Here is a 16,090-nt window from a genome sequence, read left to right on the forward strand (position 1 = left end):
ACAGGCATTTATCAGCGGAGGGACTCGGCGAGGTTGAGGAAGGGAATTCCTGCCGGAGCCGGCGGAAGTTGGGTCGGAGGGGTTGGAGGCACTCCATGAGGAAGTCAGACGGAAATCGATGCTGCCCTTTACCCAGTCAATCAACGGATTGTGTCGGGTGAGCCAGCTATATCCTAGAACGATGGAACAGGATGAGTCCAGCGGAGTAACATAAAATGTTTCGGAGGTAACCACGCCGGTCGGAAACCGGATCGGTAAATCTACTGCCTCTGTAATAGTGGCATTAGAAGTACCATCAAACAGATGGAGCGGAAGCGGAGGGAATTGCATAGGTTGGAATGTTATTTTCTCGGATTAATCTGGTGTCTATAAAACAATGAGACGATCCACAATCTACAAGAGCCGGAAATGGAGAGATATCGGGAAAAGTAGAAATTGAAACAGGATGGTACTAGAGAGTTCGGATCGGAAAAGGAAATAGCATTGAGACGTAGCTCCATTGCACGGGTTGAGTCAACACAACCCTCATCCCATGCGGAGTCAGGAGGGTCGCGGACTAATTTTTTGTCTCTTCCGAGACCTCCTGGTTTGGCTTCAGGAGTCACCTGTGCTAGCACGACCTTTGGCCGCACGGGAAGTGGACTTTCAGGCAGTCCCTGGCAGTATGACCGGGTCCACCGCAGAAGAGGCAGAGCTTCTTCTCCATACGCCTCTGGCGCTCCTCGGAGGTGAGTTTGCCCTTTTTCCGAGCTTGGACATCAAGTCCGGAAGTTTGGCGGAGGAGGAAGCCGAAGCATTTCTGGATTTTCTGCCGGAATATGCTTTCCGGTCAGGAAGTCGAAGCTGACTGCTTAGCAGGAGGGGCTGGATGCGGAGGGTTTGGTTTCGCGGGAGACTTCTCCCTTGCGTTCCCAGTATCGGGCATTGATAGTCTGGGTGAGAGTTTTGTATTGGGAAAGTGTAGTGGGTTTCCCTTGACGACTGATTTCGTCTTTGATGCAAGCCGGAAGTCCATTGTAGAACTGACGGCACAAAGCTCCGTCACCCCAACCGCGGACTTGGGAAGCTAGCCGCTGGAACTCTACAACATACTTGTTGATGCGCTGTCCATCGCGCATGTAGAGCTGTTCCAGCTGCATTTCTGCATCTCCGACCGGGTCATGAGGTCTGAAGTTAGTTTGGAGTTCTAACATGAACTCGGAGTAGTCATCCATCCAGTTTCAGGTATGATTGCGCGAAGTTGACTTTAGTTCGGCCAGTACGGAACAATTTCGGCTTAGCTTGGAAGTTAAGCTCACATTGGACAAAGAACGCCCGGAGCTTCCGGGGCTCAGTGCCGTCAAAGGTATCCGGTTCTCGGGACTTTGACTTTAGAGTCACCAGATCCGGAGAATTGGCGGTTGTTACGCGCCAGGTTATTGATAGCTTGGGATAACCGAAGGAAGACCAGGTCCTGCGGACCTAGACCTTCGTTTTCATCGTCGGTCGGGTCTTCTGGAGGTTCATCATCCGGATCTCCGCCACCACCTCCCAGCGGGTTGCCACCTAGGATAAGTTCATCGTCGGAATCATTGTGCGGAAGATTTCCGGCGGGTGTGGGGGTGGGGGTAGACAGATGTGGGCGATTCATGAGTTGAGAGATGCTGGAGGCAGTGCCTTGCGCACTAGTGCGGCACTGCGAGAAACTGGTAAAGGCATCGACTATGGGAGTAGAGTCGCGTCGGGCTGTTACTAAACCCGCCGCATTAATAGTGGTCTGCGCCCGTGTAGGTGCCATGAAAACAGATGTAAGTATACTCGGTAAGGTGTGAGTTCAAATATACTGTTAAGAACATGCTCAAAGGTCGGATCCGAAGGGCTTGGCTTCAGCTCGTGCGCTGCGCCCCTTACCCAAGTATGTGCCCCTAACTTCCGAGGGCTGTCGAACGATGTCTGAAGGTTACCGGACAATGTCCGGAGGGTGTTGGGCGATGTCCGGAGTCTGATGTCCAATGCGTGGGAATTCCGGCGGACGTTCGGGAACAAGAGATAAGACTAATCCGGACGAAGTCCGAACTAGAAAGGAAACAGCAGAGGACTACCAGAGGTAGAGGCGGAGGTGACAAGTCTATAGGAATCGATCCTAAGACGAGTGGAGGTCGACGAGAGAGAAACTCAAGTCGGACGGAGGAGGGAATGAGCAGAGTCTAAGATGATATTCGAACTAAGGATGTACATAGATTCTACAGGGTTTATATACTACTTGTCATATCCCGTATTCCGGACCTACATCCGACAATATTCCCACGCCTCATCCGGACTTTCGGACGCCCTATCCATGTCTCCAGTCCTCTACCCATCCGGATCCCTGCACCTCTGCACATCCACATCCGCGCATCCATGTCCAGATCCCTTTACCTCCGTACATCACACCTCCATACCTCCGCAGCTAGCCTGCATCATTCATCCTTTGTCCTATTGCCCTAATATCATATCCCGTATATCCACGCATCTCATCCGGACGTCCGGTCCAATCCAATCCAATCCAATCCAATCCGATATACGATAAGCTTCCTAATTCATTTCCTGTGCATATAACGTTAACACAGCCTATTCCTCTATTCGGTATTCCTTGTCCTCGGTATCTCGGTTATACTTACTACCGGTACACTTACTGATCCGTTAACCTGTGCTTCATTTCCGACTCGCGCTTGATAACTTTGCTTATGCTTCATACATAGCCTCGGACGCTTGCTTACTGATCTTTCCGTTATTTCCTTAGTATATAAACTCTTGTATATGTCCTGTAGTTCCTCAGTCTGAATATCATATTAGTCCTCGCACTAGATCTCACTCTAAGTCCTCATATCAGTTCTAGTCTATCGACTTAGTCAATATCCATCTCGGGCCTAGGGAGAAATTCCCTAGGCCAGAGCTCCGCTTATCCGCTCATCCGATCCTCCGAAGTTTCCGGACGTTCATCCGAAACTTTCCCACGGTCCTCCGGACCTATTCTGCTTCGGACTTTGTCCTTGCAGCCTTTCCTCTGTTTGCTTCTACTTAGGACGTGTCCTAAGTAGCCATTACACGTATCTGTATCAGGACGAAACCTCATCGTAATTTCCGGAAGTTCCTCCGGAACTTTCCCGCACTCGTCCGGAAAGTCCTTCCGAACTTTCCCACGCTTCGGATGTCCTTCGGATGTCCTTGGACTTTCTTCGGACATCATTCTGAAATTAAGGGCACATACTCGGGTAAGGGGCGCAGCGCACAAGCTGAAGCCAAGCCCCTCGGAATCAGTCCTACCCTTTGTGCACGGTCTTAACACTACTGAGGACTTATCGGAGAACAGAGATGCGTAGTCCGAAGCTATACAAAGCTGTGGACGGAGTGTATAGAAAAGTCAAACACTAGTCTATCGGAAAATAGTAAATGAACCTGGAGATTAGAACAGATGAAAATAAAGGCGGAAATGAAATGAGGTACAGAAAATGATATAGTCTAACTGGAGTAGGAACGTACAAAGGGATAAGGTGCGGAAGTTAGACGCGGGTCAGATCCGGACATGGATATACATCGGCCGGATCTGGACTTCTGGAAATGATGTGTGTGATAGGTCCGGGTCCGGAACACAGGATATGACAAGAACGACGAGCAGGAGGCATGAAGATTTCAAGCTCCGCTTACCATGCCGGTCTGACCTTCAACAGCCGAACTCTCTGAAACACTTTCAGCCGAGAGTTCAAAGGGTGTTAAGCGAGTTTTCAAAACCTATTTTGAGTATCACTATAGTACATAAGATCAGTCAGTTCTACATTCTTTGAGTAGTATTTTGACAAAAGTCAAATTACAAAATATGTAACAGTATCATTGAATGTATTTATTTTCTCCCGTCTCCCGTTGTAGATGAGGAATATAAAGGGTAGGTAAATAGGTAGTATGAGATATACTCAGATGGTCCTCTGTGCGCGAGCCAATGTCGGCCCAAGGGGATTGCTACTGAGAAGGTTCCTCTGTATGTATAATTGGAGGGAAACACTGAACCGGGCGCTTAGTCAAGCCTGGTAAGGTGCGCAAACGTGCGGAAGCGCTAACAAGTGCTTATCGAGTGACGAGGTGTGATGGCGTGCGTATGGGTGGAGCGGAGCGACTCTTTTAACGAGCCGGAGGACAAGTAACAGAGGTTCTAGAAGGGCGTGATGACAAGCACTCGAGTATTCCTTTAGATATTCTGATATGTTTTGGGCGGCTATAACAGAGAATTTAGACTTAAAGTCCAATGATGTGCGGGAAGAAAGATGTCATTTCTACAACGAGATGCGGATATATATATTCTAACTATGAAGTGTTTAAGTGCTGTCAATCGCTAAAGCGAACTGAGAAGCGAAGCGAATACGTGATAACATGTAATGAGGGTCTATAACATACAGAATATATGCACAAGCGCCGGAGATATGTCAGAACATGAGAAAACAGATAGGAATACGCACCGACGAACCGATCGGACATGGAATGGATGGACGGAGGATGGGGAATGGAACTGAAGATGCACGCGCCAATGCGCAACCAAAGCGCCCATGTGCGCAAGCGGCTGATGGAGCGCTGAGAGCACACTAGCAATATATGTGTCGCGCTGTATCCGGTAGGTGATTAGAACGTTGGGAATTTAGACCTCTACAAGGCCACAGAGATATTAGTCTCTACACCGTCTCCCGTCTCCCATTTTCCCATTCCCATTCCCATTTTTCTGTCCTCCCATTCTCCAGTTTTTGAGTCTCTAAGTGGTCTTTTTCTCCCTTTTGTTATTTGTTATTTTTTCATAACCTTCTGTCATTCATCTCCCAATCTCATTTATTTCATATTTGTTTTCCCTGTCTGTAATTGTATTATATGTTGTTCCATTATTTGCTGTATGTATACAAATACTATCATAACAATTACAGTAGGAAAAAAACTTAAATCTAATCACATATCTGCCTTGCCCTGCTCAAACACATCTTTTTTTCATTATTTAATGTCATGTACATATACAGTTACCAAGGTTGTGCTAAGTTCCCAAAGGGCGACACTATTTGAGTTGGCACTTGAAAACATGTGACAAAACCACACGAGTTTCCAAATCAAGGTTAAGCAAGCTAAGCGCAAACCACATGGCCTTTAGCGAAATAGGCAAAAGCTACGTGAGCACCTGATCATTCCCAAAACCATTCTACTTTACTTCTTAGATTGCATATTCACTGTCGAGCATTTTTGGTGTCTGCCTATGTGTTGATTATGGCAAGAAGAAGCAGAGCGCACTCAGCCAGCTCCTGCAGGAGATTGTGCCATTGTTAGGTGACATTACTGCCCTGGACTGGGTCGGAAAGTCATCAGAGTTCAATAGCTATCTACCAGCCAACATCACTTTATATGGAGCCCCACCATGCAAACTGCCATCTCTATCTGAAGATGATATTCAATCATTGATCTCCTCACTGCGGAGTATTGTACCTCCACAGTCGGCTTTGAAATTATATCAGACACTTGACTACCAGACTCAGAGCATTCACCATTTTGCGTACCGCAGGTTGCATCTGCCTTGCATTGTAATCCTGGTCACAGAAGCAAGGTGGAGGCCAGAACATGACTGGAATACATATCACATGTATGAACTCAAGTCAGAGGGGCTTTGCAACCTGCAGATCACCACAGAAGACAAGTTCATCTTATTCTTGCCAGCAAGGCTGCTGCCCGCCTGGCGGATGATCTTGCAGCCCATAGCGTTATATTAATACATCTTGAATGGACAAGTCACAACAGCCCATAAATACCGATACATACTTTTCTATAACTATCCAATTGTCCAACAGGATGTATCCTTGAGGAGAATCATTTATAGAAGCTTTGGGCACTTGCCAGCTTACAAATCACTGCCCAACTGGGATTATCAAATATGTGACCACATTTTCAGCCCCACAGCATGGGAATTACCCCATAACACCCAAAACATCAACCATTTTGGGAATCTCCACAATATTAATTATTTTCACACCCTCCCCACCTCACTGCAGCTTCACCACTACACCACAATAGGTCCTCCTTCATATATAAGTAGTAGTTTGGAATATATGTATAATATAATATAATAGACCATATTTTTTGCTCATTTGTGTGCCTGCTCCTCCTCCAGAGACCATTTAACATATAATAGAATACAGAATAGGTTCACATTTTTTCCCATATGGTAGGGAAGTGTCCCAGGTGATTCAGAACATGTTTAGGAGTATACATGAAGAGATTCCCATCTTTATTTTACCTCCTGGAACCTTCTACATCAATAGATATAGCATATATATGGGAAAAGAGAAAATATGTTCTCATTCTATTATTTCCAGGTGGATAGACTTCAACAAATGATCCCCAGCATCCATTCAACAGTAGAAACAATGTATCAGGAGCCCAAAATAGGTGATGTTTTGGGTGTTGTGGGGTAATTTCCACAGTAGGTCAAAAATGCAGAGTGTAGGAATAATGTAGCTGAGTTTTGAAGTTCTAAAGGCTCAATGTGGTGCAGGCACCATTATGCATAAAGCTGTCAAGGTGGTGGGATCAGCAACAACCATGCATAACCAGGGATCTCTTATCAGCCAGGATGATGCATAAATATGATAGAATAGCCTATTCACCAACAGTGCATGAGATTGAAAAGTATTATCCTATTGTAATGTACATGATATAGGGACTTTAATGACACAATAATGTAGTATACAAAACAAAATAGAATAAAAACCAACTGGCGCAGTGGAGCACTGTGACAATGTGACAAAATAGTGTGCTCATCTGAGGGTCCATGTGATTCTGGGCTAGGGGAATATAGCTACAAGCAAAGTAAAGAGAGTGAATTAGTACTAGTAGACTTTAATGTAGATAATTAGTTTTATGATGAGTGATGAATAAAAACAAAACTTACAAATAGCATGTTATACTCACAGATGTTCCTGGAGGGACCCCTTCAAGGCCAATAAGTGGATGAATTTGCAAATTGAGGTCCACAAAGAATCTGATGAATGCAGTGAATATAGGATGTCCGAGAAGTATAACCATATATCGAGATACACCTGCAAGTACACCTGCAGATGCTGACTCATCTGACCATGGGTCTAAAAACTGTAGCTTATATGAGTCCTAAATCCTGGATACAACTTACCAAACCATATAGCCCAAAAGATAGAGAAAATGAAGGAAAGAAATTGGACAGGACCAACTGGTCTTCCTTGCTAGTCCCCAACCTCTGCCCATTGTCTTACTAGGATGTGATTGGCAATAAAATCACTGGTTCTCACTATCCTCTACAGTCAACGGTTCAGACAAATACCAACAGTTGATAATGTGGTCGTTCGTGGGAGGAGGTGTAAATAGCAGGGTCATTCTAAACAAACTTCTAGTGACTTTAGGTGTGTTGAGACAGTGACCATTAACTGGCTTGATGCAGTGCTTAGGACACTAAAGATAAAGGCTTGATGCAGTACTACAATGCTACTAGAAGATAATTGCAAAAGTATGCAATATGAAGATGAAGATATAGTTCACAATGGTACACAATGAATCAGAGTAATATCTCGTAAACACTCCCTATTCTCAAAAATTAGAGGAGATCAAACTAAGCCTCTAACAAAATCAAATTAACCGAAATACATGGCTTCAAAACTAACTTCTCTGCTGCTCAGGCACTCACAATGAGTATGATGCAGAATCAGAACAGAGTACACCCTCTTGATGTAGTCTTAAAGCAGCCAAGCTCTTAATATTATTGAATAAAGTGCTAGTCTTATTTGTTATCATTCTAATTGTTAAAAATATGTAAATTCTCCTCACAGAAAAGGTATCCTGTGTCTTTAAAGAGAATGTGACAAAACTACAACTAGATGACTGATAACCATGTACCAGCTAGTGTGATTCAAGGATTGGCTCAAGGTAGGCCTCAGAAGATCAGTATGTTGTGGGAAAAGATGACAAAAGAATGGAGGGAATAAACTTAATGTTCACTCAGATGTTTACACAGATGTAGGGTGAGAAATTCAGGAAGATACTCAAATTCTCCTCTCTTTCTCTTAAAGGGGGATTGTCTGTCCTCTCAGGAAGATTGTCATTATTCAGAGGGGAAATAGAGCCCCTTATATACTACTCTAAATGTGGCTGTGTAACTATCTAAATAAGGAAATATGGCTCATAATGACTCAAACTGAGTCATTGTAGAGATGTCTTATGATAACTTGTTCACTCCTCAAATATTCTCATCTATCAACTTTCTTCATTCAAATTCCTGACTAATCCATCTCATCTTACTAATCCATTTCATCTGACTAAGCCAATAATCACCTATGAACTGTTGATACATTGAAATGTTATATTGAATATGTTTCAGAACATACAAAAGAAATGTAAAGAATGTGTGAGAAAAATTGCTGAGTAATATATTATGGTATGTTTGGAACTTATCTTTGAATAGCATAAGTATTAATTGAATTATTATGTAGTGTTGTGGGTTTGTTATGTCTGAAAACTACTCAAATCAAATCATAACATGTTATAGAAAATTCTTAGTAACATTGTAGAGTACAGTAGAGGATATCAAAGCTCAAAAGGAGCCATAACCATGCACAAAACAAGGTTGGTGCGTGTCATCGCACATCAATTTTTGATGCCATACTTTCCCAATGCCGGCATGGAGTACCACAAGGTAACTTTGATATTGGTACTACTGTAATGAGACAACAATTGCTGGACACTACACAAAGTAAGTAACCAGCAATATAAAATGTTGTGGTCTTGCGTGGTGTAATGAGACAACAATTGCTGGACACTACACAAAGTAAGTAACTAGCAATATAAAAATGTTGTGGTCTTGCACAGCCTAGTCTGCTATACTTGCGAGACAAGTGCATTCGACCAGAGGGGTTCACTGTAAGGTATTAGAATAATTAGCTATATGAAAAGGAAGATAGTCTGAAGTGCGGGAAACAAAGTCTGAAGGTATAATTACGAGTCCAAAGGTAAAACATCAGGTCCGATGTTTTTTGGTTTTTGGTTAGTGGGTTTCATCGGGTTACATCGGATTAGTGTCAGGAATGTAATGAATGTCGGGGATAGTGAATGGCGGATTACTGTCAGTGTTTTCGGAGTGTTTTCGGGTAATGAAAGGATGATATTGCAGAATTCAACGAAGAACTACAAATATCAGATGACCTCCTCCTACTCAGAGGTAGAAAGGTAGATAAGTAAGTAGGAGGTATGCGAAATATATAGTGTCTATGTAGAATTTCTGAGTGCTATAGGCGAAAGTAGTAGCGGTAGTCCGATGTCCTATGTAATAAGACATGTGGTACTGTGGACATGTAATAACACGGTCTACAGTGTTAGCGATGTGAAAATAGATAACTGCACACCTAGTGGGGATAGATATGACAGGACAGGACATAGGGAGGACAAGTGCACGGGAAAATATCAGGTCCAATGCGTGGGAAACATTGGGTCTGTCGGATAAGTGTCGGACTATGTCGGGTTAGCGTCCGGTTAGCGGATAAATGTCGGATTGAGCGGGTAAGTGTTGGATAACATTGGGAAGTGATTCGGGTGTTTGACATGCATTGGGAATTAGCTGAATACGTGCTCAGCGCGAGCCTGAGTGCTACACCGGTCCCCGACACTTTGTGGTCAAACCTGATATTTCATAGTTCTTAGCTGACATTGCAAATATTACCGCTCTTTCTATCTGAAATACCTGTTGTAGAGACTTGTTGAAGGTACAACAATTCAGATGGTGAGTCTGAACAATGTTGGGTCTTGCAGAACCTAGCTGCTATTCGACCCTAAAGGGTTTCTGGACCAGGCTCAAGGCTCAGAGGAGAGGAAATATCATGAAAAACTGCTTAGTACTCTGACTCCTACTGGTAACTGGTGAAAAGATAACTTGCTTATGTAAGCTACAAAAGTGCCAACATAAGGTAAGGTAAAAACAGTCTCTACAAGCCCAGCCAGAAATGAATCCCTACATCTCATGGGAACTTTGAATCATGACTGTCCCCAGTCATCTACCTATGCAAACCAAAGCTAAGCTAAACTAAGAAAACTACTAACCTGGGGGTCCTCAAACACCTTTTGTTTCCTTGACGCGTATGCCAGGTAAACTGCGCCGGTGGGTGAGGGTCAGGGCAATCCAATAAAACGATGACCCCAGCACCTGTTTTCCCTGACATCTCTTGTGCCAGGTGAACCGCTGTAGAAACAACAATACCGAGAGGAACAAATGATGCTCCAGACTGTATCTGTAAATGTTGTAAGGTCGCGCATTGCCTAGTCTGCTTTACCTGAGACGACAAGTGCATTCGACCCTAAAGGGGAAGCGAGTGCAGCAAGGATCTGGTAGTAGGCGCTGAAGGCGCTACTGGTCGGCAAATGCGAAGCGTGAGAAAGCGCGCAGGTGCGCACACGTGAGTGGAAACAAGTGAAAGTAAGTGTGAGTTTGCTTAAGTGGTGATATGATGCAAGACAAGAGATGTGAATGCGAGGTGCCAAGGAATAGATTGCAACTATACTCTGCTAGGTAGTAAGTGGGTAAGTGGGAGGTAAAGTAATTATCTCCTGGTAGGTAATGCTGGCGCTTATATGGCGCCTAAGCGCTGTCATGCAGAGCCGAATCGCTACCGAGTAAGGTATGTAAAGATATATGTATGTAAGTAAGGGTCCATGATATAAATAAAGGTGGAATGATATGTAAATAAGAGAAATGGAAATACACGCACTAGAGAGCTTGGTGGACAGTGGATGGATGCTTCCAGAAGGCTGGCGCTATAGGGTGATCAAGCGCGGGAAAGCGCGCGCGCGTATACATCGTAAAGCGCGGGAATGGTGCGTGCATGGCGTGCGTTGCGCGGGAAAGCTGCGCCTCATATAGGGATAGCTGCAGATAGCACACAGAATGGTGCTGCAAGTTCGTGCAATGAACTCCCTAGTGAAAAGTGCCATATCACACCATGAGAGGCATGAGTCTCTACATCGTGCCTCTCATTGGGTGATATGGCAGTTTTCACTAGGGAGTACATGGCACGAACTTGTAGCATCACTCTGCATGCTATCCGCAGCTATTCCTATATGAGGCGCAGCTTTCCCGCGCAACATGCGCGCACACTTCCCGTGCTTCACAATGTATATGCGCGTGCGCTTTCCCACGCTTGAGCACCCTATAGTGCCAGCCATCCAGACACATCCATCCACTGTCCACCAAGCTCTCTAGTGCGTGTATTTCCATTTCTCTCATTTGCATATCATTCCACCTTTATTTTTATCATGGACCCTTACTTACATATATCTTTACATACCTTACTCGGTAGCGCTTCGGCTCCGCATGACAGCGCTTAGGCGCCATACATAAGCGCCAGTAGTACATACCAGAGAGGGTGGAGAAACCCCCATGTTCACACTACACAACTGAGCTTAGTTGGAATCACTCCCTAGAAAGTAGCACTATCATCTCATATCTCTAATATACGTGCGCGCACGTTCCCATGCCTTCGCGCCTTGCGCGCGCCTGCGCTTTCCCACGCTTCGCATCAGCCAACCAGTAGCGCCTACTTCTAGATCCTTGCTGCACTCACTTCCCCTTTAGGGTCGAATGCACTTGTCATCTCAAGTATAGCAGACTAGGCAACGTGCGACCTCACAACATTTATAGATACAGTCAGGAGCCTCATTTGTTCCTCTCAGTATCATTGAACCTTCACCATCATTATCTATATTTCCCATACTGCTCACTTTCCTGACACTCGCTATTGCTATTCTCCATAATCTGCTGAACCCGTCCGCTAACACGAAAACATTGGACCCGACACTTTGGCATCGGACTCGTGATTACACCTTCAGACCTTGTTTCCCACACTCGGACTTTTGATCACTTATCATTTCACTACTTTCGAGCTAATACCAGATGGCTAACCCCTCAGGTCAAATGCACTTGTCTACAAGTATAGCAGACTAGGCCGCACAAGACCACAACATTTTATATTGCTGGTTACTTACTTTGTGTAGTGTCCAGCAATTGTTGTCTCATTACAGTAGTACCAATATCAAAGTTACCTTGTGGTACTCCATGCCGGCATTGGGAAAGTATGGCATCAAAAATTGATGTGCGATGACACGCACCAACCTTGTTTTGTGCATGGTTATGGCTCCTTTTGAGCTTTGATATCCTCTACTGTACTCTACAATGTTACTAAGAATTTTCTATAACATGTTATGATTTGATTTGAGTAGTTTTCAGACATAACAAACCCACAACACTACATAATAATTCAATTAATACTTATGCTATTCAAAGATAAGTTCCAAACATACCATAATATATTACTCAGCAATTTTTCTCACACATTCTTTACATTTCTTTTGTATGTTCTGAAACATATTCAATATAACATTTCAATGTATCAACAGTTCATAGGTGATTATTGGCTTAGTCAGATGAAATGGATTAGTAAGATGAGATGGATTAGTCAGGAATTTGAATGAAGAAAGTTGATAGATGAGAATATTTGAGGAGTGAACAAGTTATCATAAGACATCTCTACAATGACTCAGTTTGAGTCATTATGAGCCATATTTCCTTATTTAGATAGTTACACAGCCACATTTAGAGTAGTATATAAGGGGCTCTATTTCCCCTCTGAATAATGACAATCTTCCTGAGAGGACAGACAATCCCCCTTTAAGAGAAAGAGAGGAGAATTTGAGTATCTTCCTGAATTTCTCACCCTACATCTGTGTAAACATCTGAGTGAACATTAAGTTTATTCCCTCCATTCTTTTGTCATCTTTTCCCACAACATACTGATCTTCTGAGGCCTACCTTGAGCCAATCCTTGAATCACACTAGCTGGTACATGGTTATCAGTCATCTAGTTGTAGTTTTGTCACATTCTCTTTAAAGACACAGGATACCTTTTCTGTGAGGAGAATTTACATATTTTTAACAATTAGAATGATAACAAATAAGACTAGCACTTTATTCAATAATATTAAGAGCTTGGCTGCTTTAAGACTACATCAAGAGGGTGTACTCTGTTCTGATTCTGCATCATACTCATTGTGAGTGCCTGAGCAGCAGAGAAGTTAGTTTTGAAGCCATGTATTTCGGTTAATTTGATTTTGTTAGAGGCTTAGTTTGATCTCCTCTAATTTTTGAGAATAGGGAGTGTTTACGAGATATTACTCTGATTCATTGTGTACCATTGTGAACTATATCTTCATCTTCATATTGCATACTTTTGCAATTATCTTCTAGTAGCATTGTAGTACTGCATCAAGCCTTTATCTTTAGTGTCCTAAGCACTGCATCAAGCCAGTTAATGGTCACTGTCTCAACACACCTAAAGTCACTAGAAGTTTGTTTAGAATGACCCTGCTATTTACACCTCCTCCCACGAACGACCACATTATCAACTGTTGGTATTTGTCTGAACCGTTGACTGTAGAGGATAGTGAGAACCAGTGATTTTATTGCCAATCACATCCTAGTAAGACAATGGGCAGAGGTTGGGGACTAGCAAGGAAGACCAGTTGGTCCTGTCCAATTTCTTTCCTTCATTTTCTCTATCTTTTGGGCTATATGGTTTGGTAAGTTGTATCCAGGATTTAGGACTCATATAAGCTACAGTTTTTAGACCCATGGTCAGATGAGTCAGCATCTGCAGGTGTACTTGCAGGTGTATCTCGATATATGGTTATACTTCTCGGACATCCTATATTCACTGCATTCATCAGATTCTTTGTGGACCTCAATTTGCAAATTCATCCACTTATTGGCCTTGAAGGGGTCCCTCCAGGAACATCTGTGAGTATAACATGCTATTTGTAAGTTTTGTTTTTATTCATCACTCATCATAAAACTAATTATCTACATTAAAGTCTACTAGTACTAATTCACTCTCTTTACTTTGCTTGTAGCTATATTCCCCTAGCCCAGAATCACATGGACCCTCAGATGAGCACACTATTTTGTCACATTGTCACAGTGCTCCACTGCGCCAGTTGGTTTTTATTCTATTTTGTTTTGTATACTACATTATTGTGTCATTAAAGTCCCTATATCATGTACATTACAATAGGATAATACTTTTCAATCTCATGCACTGTTGGTGAATAGGCTATTCTATCATATTTATGCATCATCCTGGCTGATAAGAGATCCCTGGTTATGCATGGTTGTTGCTGATCCCACCACCTTGACAGCTTTATGCATAATGGTGCCTGCACCACATTGAGCCTTTAGAACTTCAAAACTCAGCTACATTATTCCTACACTCTGCATTTTTGACCTACTGTGGAAATTACCCCACAACACCCAAAACATCACCTATTTTGGGCTCTACATCCTAGTAAGGCAGTGAGTTCAAATGAGGTACCGATGGTATCATAGTCCACCAGGGTGAGATAAATGAAGAGGAGAGTGTCAGAAGAGAGTTGTGATGTCATGTTGATCTCGAGGGCAGCACAGATGGGGAGGAATGAATCCAGTACTGGCTTGTTGTTCCTATAGAAACCCTTTTGTTTAATAGTGTATCAATATATAAATCACAAAAGACTTGAACACTCACAAAGTATGGCGCCAAGGTATTGGCTCCTTGGCGCTGTCCTGTAATGTGACAGCAGATACAGCAAAAGGTCACATGTGGTGCATGGACAGCCTGTGCAAAAGCAAGGGGAATCATAATGCAGTGGGTGCAGACGACGCATGGACATTTGTTGCACAACAGGAGAAAGTTGTTATCCACAGAACCATCTCCGCAAATTATACAGAACTAATGAGATATGTCAACTGTTCAATAAATAAAAAATTAAGACTCACATCATTGTGGCAAAATCCTTCGCAAACTTCAATGTCATCCTGTCGCCCAACAGCCGAACTATTTCCTGTAGCTGTCATATCCCGTATTCCGGACTTACATCCAACAATATTCCCACGCCTCATCCGGACCTTCGGACACCCTATCCATGTCTCCAGTCCTCTATCCATCCGGATCCCTACACTCTGCACATCCACATCCACATCCCTTTACCTCCATACCTCAGCTAGCCTGCATCAGTCATCCTCTGTCCCATCACCCTAATGTCATATCCCATATATCCACGCATCTCATCTGGACGTCTGGTCTGATCCGATCTGATCCGATCCGATATACGATAAGCTTCCTAATTCAATTCCTGTGCATATAACGTTAACACAGCCTATTCCTCTATTCGGTATTCCTTGTCCTCGGTATCTCGGTTATACTTACTACCGGTACGCTTACTGATCTGTTAACCTATGCTTCATTTCCAACTCGCGCTTGATAACTTTGCTTATGCTTCATACATAGCCTCGGACGCTTGCTTACTGATCTTTCCGTTATTTCCTTAGTATATAAACTCTTGTATATGTCCTGTAGTTTCTCAGTCTGAATATCATATTAGTCCTCGCACTAGATCTCACTCTAAGTCCTCACATCAGTTCTAGTCTATCGACTTAGTCAATATCCATCTCGGGCCTAGGGAGAAATTCCCTAGGCCAGAGCTCCGCTTATCCGCTCATCCGATCCTCCGAAGTTTCCGGACGTTCGTCCGAAACTTTCCCGCGGTCCTCCGGACCTATTCTGCTTCGGACTTTGTCCTTGCAGCCTTTCCTCTGTTTGCTTCTACTTAGGACTTGTCCTAAGTAGCCATTACACGTATCCGTATCAGGACGAAACCTCATCGTAATTTCCGGAAGTTCCTCCAGAACTTTCCCGCACTCGTCCGGAAGTTACTTGCACTCATCCGGAAAGTCCTTCCAAACTTTCCCGCGCTTCGGATGTCCTTCGGACGTCCTTGGACTTTCTTCGGACATCATTCTGAAATTAAGGGCACATACTCGGGTAAGGGGCGCAGCGCACGAGCTGAAGCCAAGCCCCTCAGAATCAGTCCTACCCTTTGTGCACGGTCTTAACAGTAGCACCGCCTATCAGTAACTTCACACAACCTGCTGATCCGCCAGTGGCCTCACAGGCTGTTTGTTTCATTCTGGCCATGGACACGTCGAATGTGGTTAAGAGGCGTCTGGAAAAAG

General features: G+C 43.7%; 2 protein-coding genes across 2 annotated transcripts; both read left to right on the forward strand.

Annotated features, from left to right (window-relative positions):
- Nucleotides 1-5,129: 5,129 nt before the first annotated feature.
- Nucleotides 5,130-5,750, forward strand: HD556DRAFT_1307465 (uncharacterized protein; the record flags this gene model as incomplete). The annotated part of the gene is made up of 2 exons (XM_041300029.1): nt 5,130-5,159; nt 5,205-5,750. The coding sequence occupies 2 exons, from the start codon at nt 5,130-5,132 to the stop codon at nt 5,748-5,750; spliced, it is 576 nt and encodes a 191-aa protein (XP_041161562.1).
- Nucleotides 5,751-9,091: 3,341 nt separating this feature from the next.
- Nucleotides 9,092-10,011, forward strand: HD556DRAFT_1535752 (uncharacterized protein; the record flags this gene model as incomplete). The annotated part of the gene is made up of 6 exons (XM_041309610.1): nt 9,092-9,124; nt 9,160-9,236; nt 9,373-9,489; nt 9,525-9,558; nt 9,749-9,778; nt 9,815-10,011. 6 exons carry the CDS (start codon nt 9,092-9,094, stop codon nt 9,917-9,919), a joined length of 396 nt encoding a protein of 131 aa, XP_041161563.1. The 3' UTR covers nt 9,920-10,011.
- Between the last annotated feature and the right edge of the window lie 6,079 nt (nt 10,012-16,090).

The sequence above is a fragment of the Suillus plorans genome (genome assembly GCF_016647745.1).
Source record: "Suillus plorans strain S12 chromosome Unknown HD556scaffold_21, whole genome shotgun sequence".
Classification (NCBI taxonomy): Eukaryota; Fungi; Basidiomycota; class Agaricomycetes; order Boletales; family Suillaceae; genus Suillus; species Suillus plorans.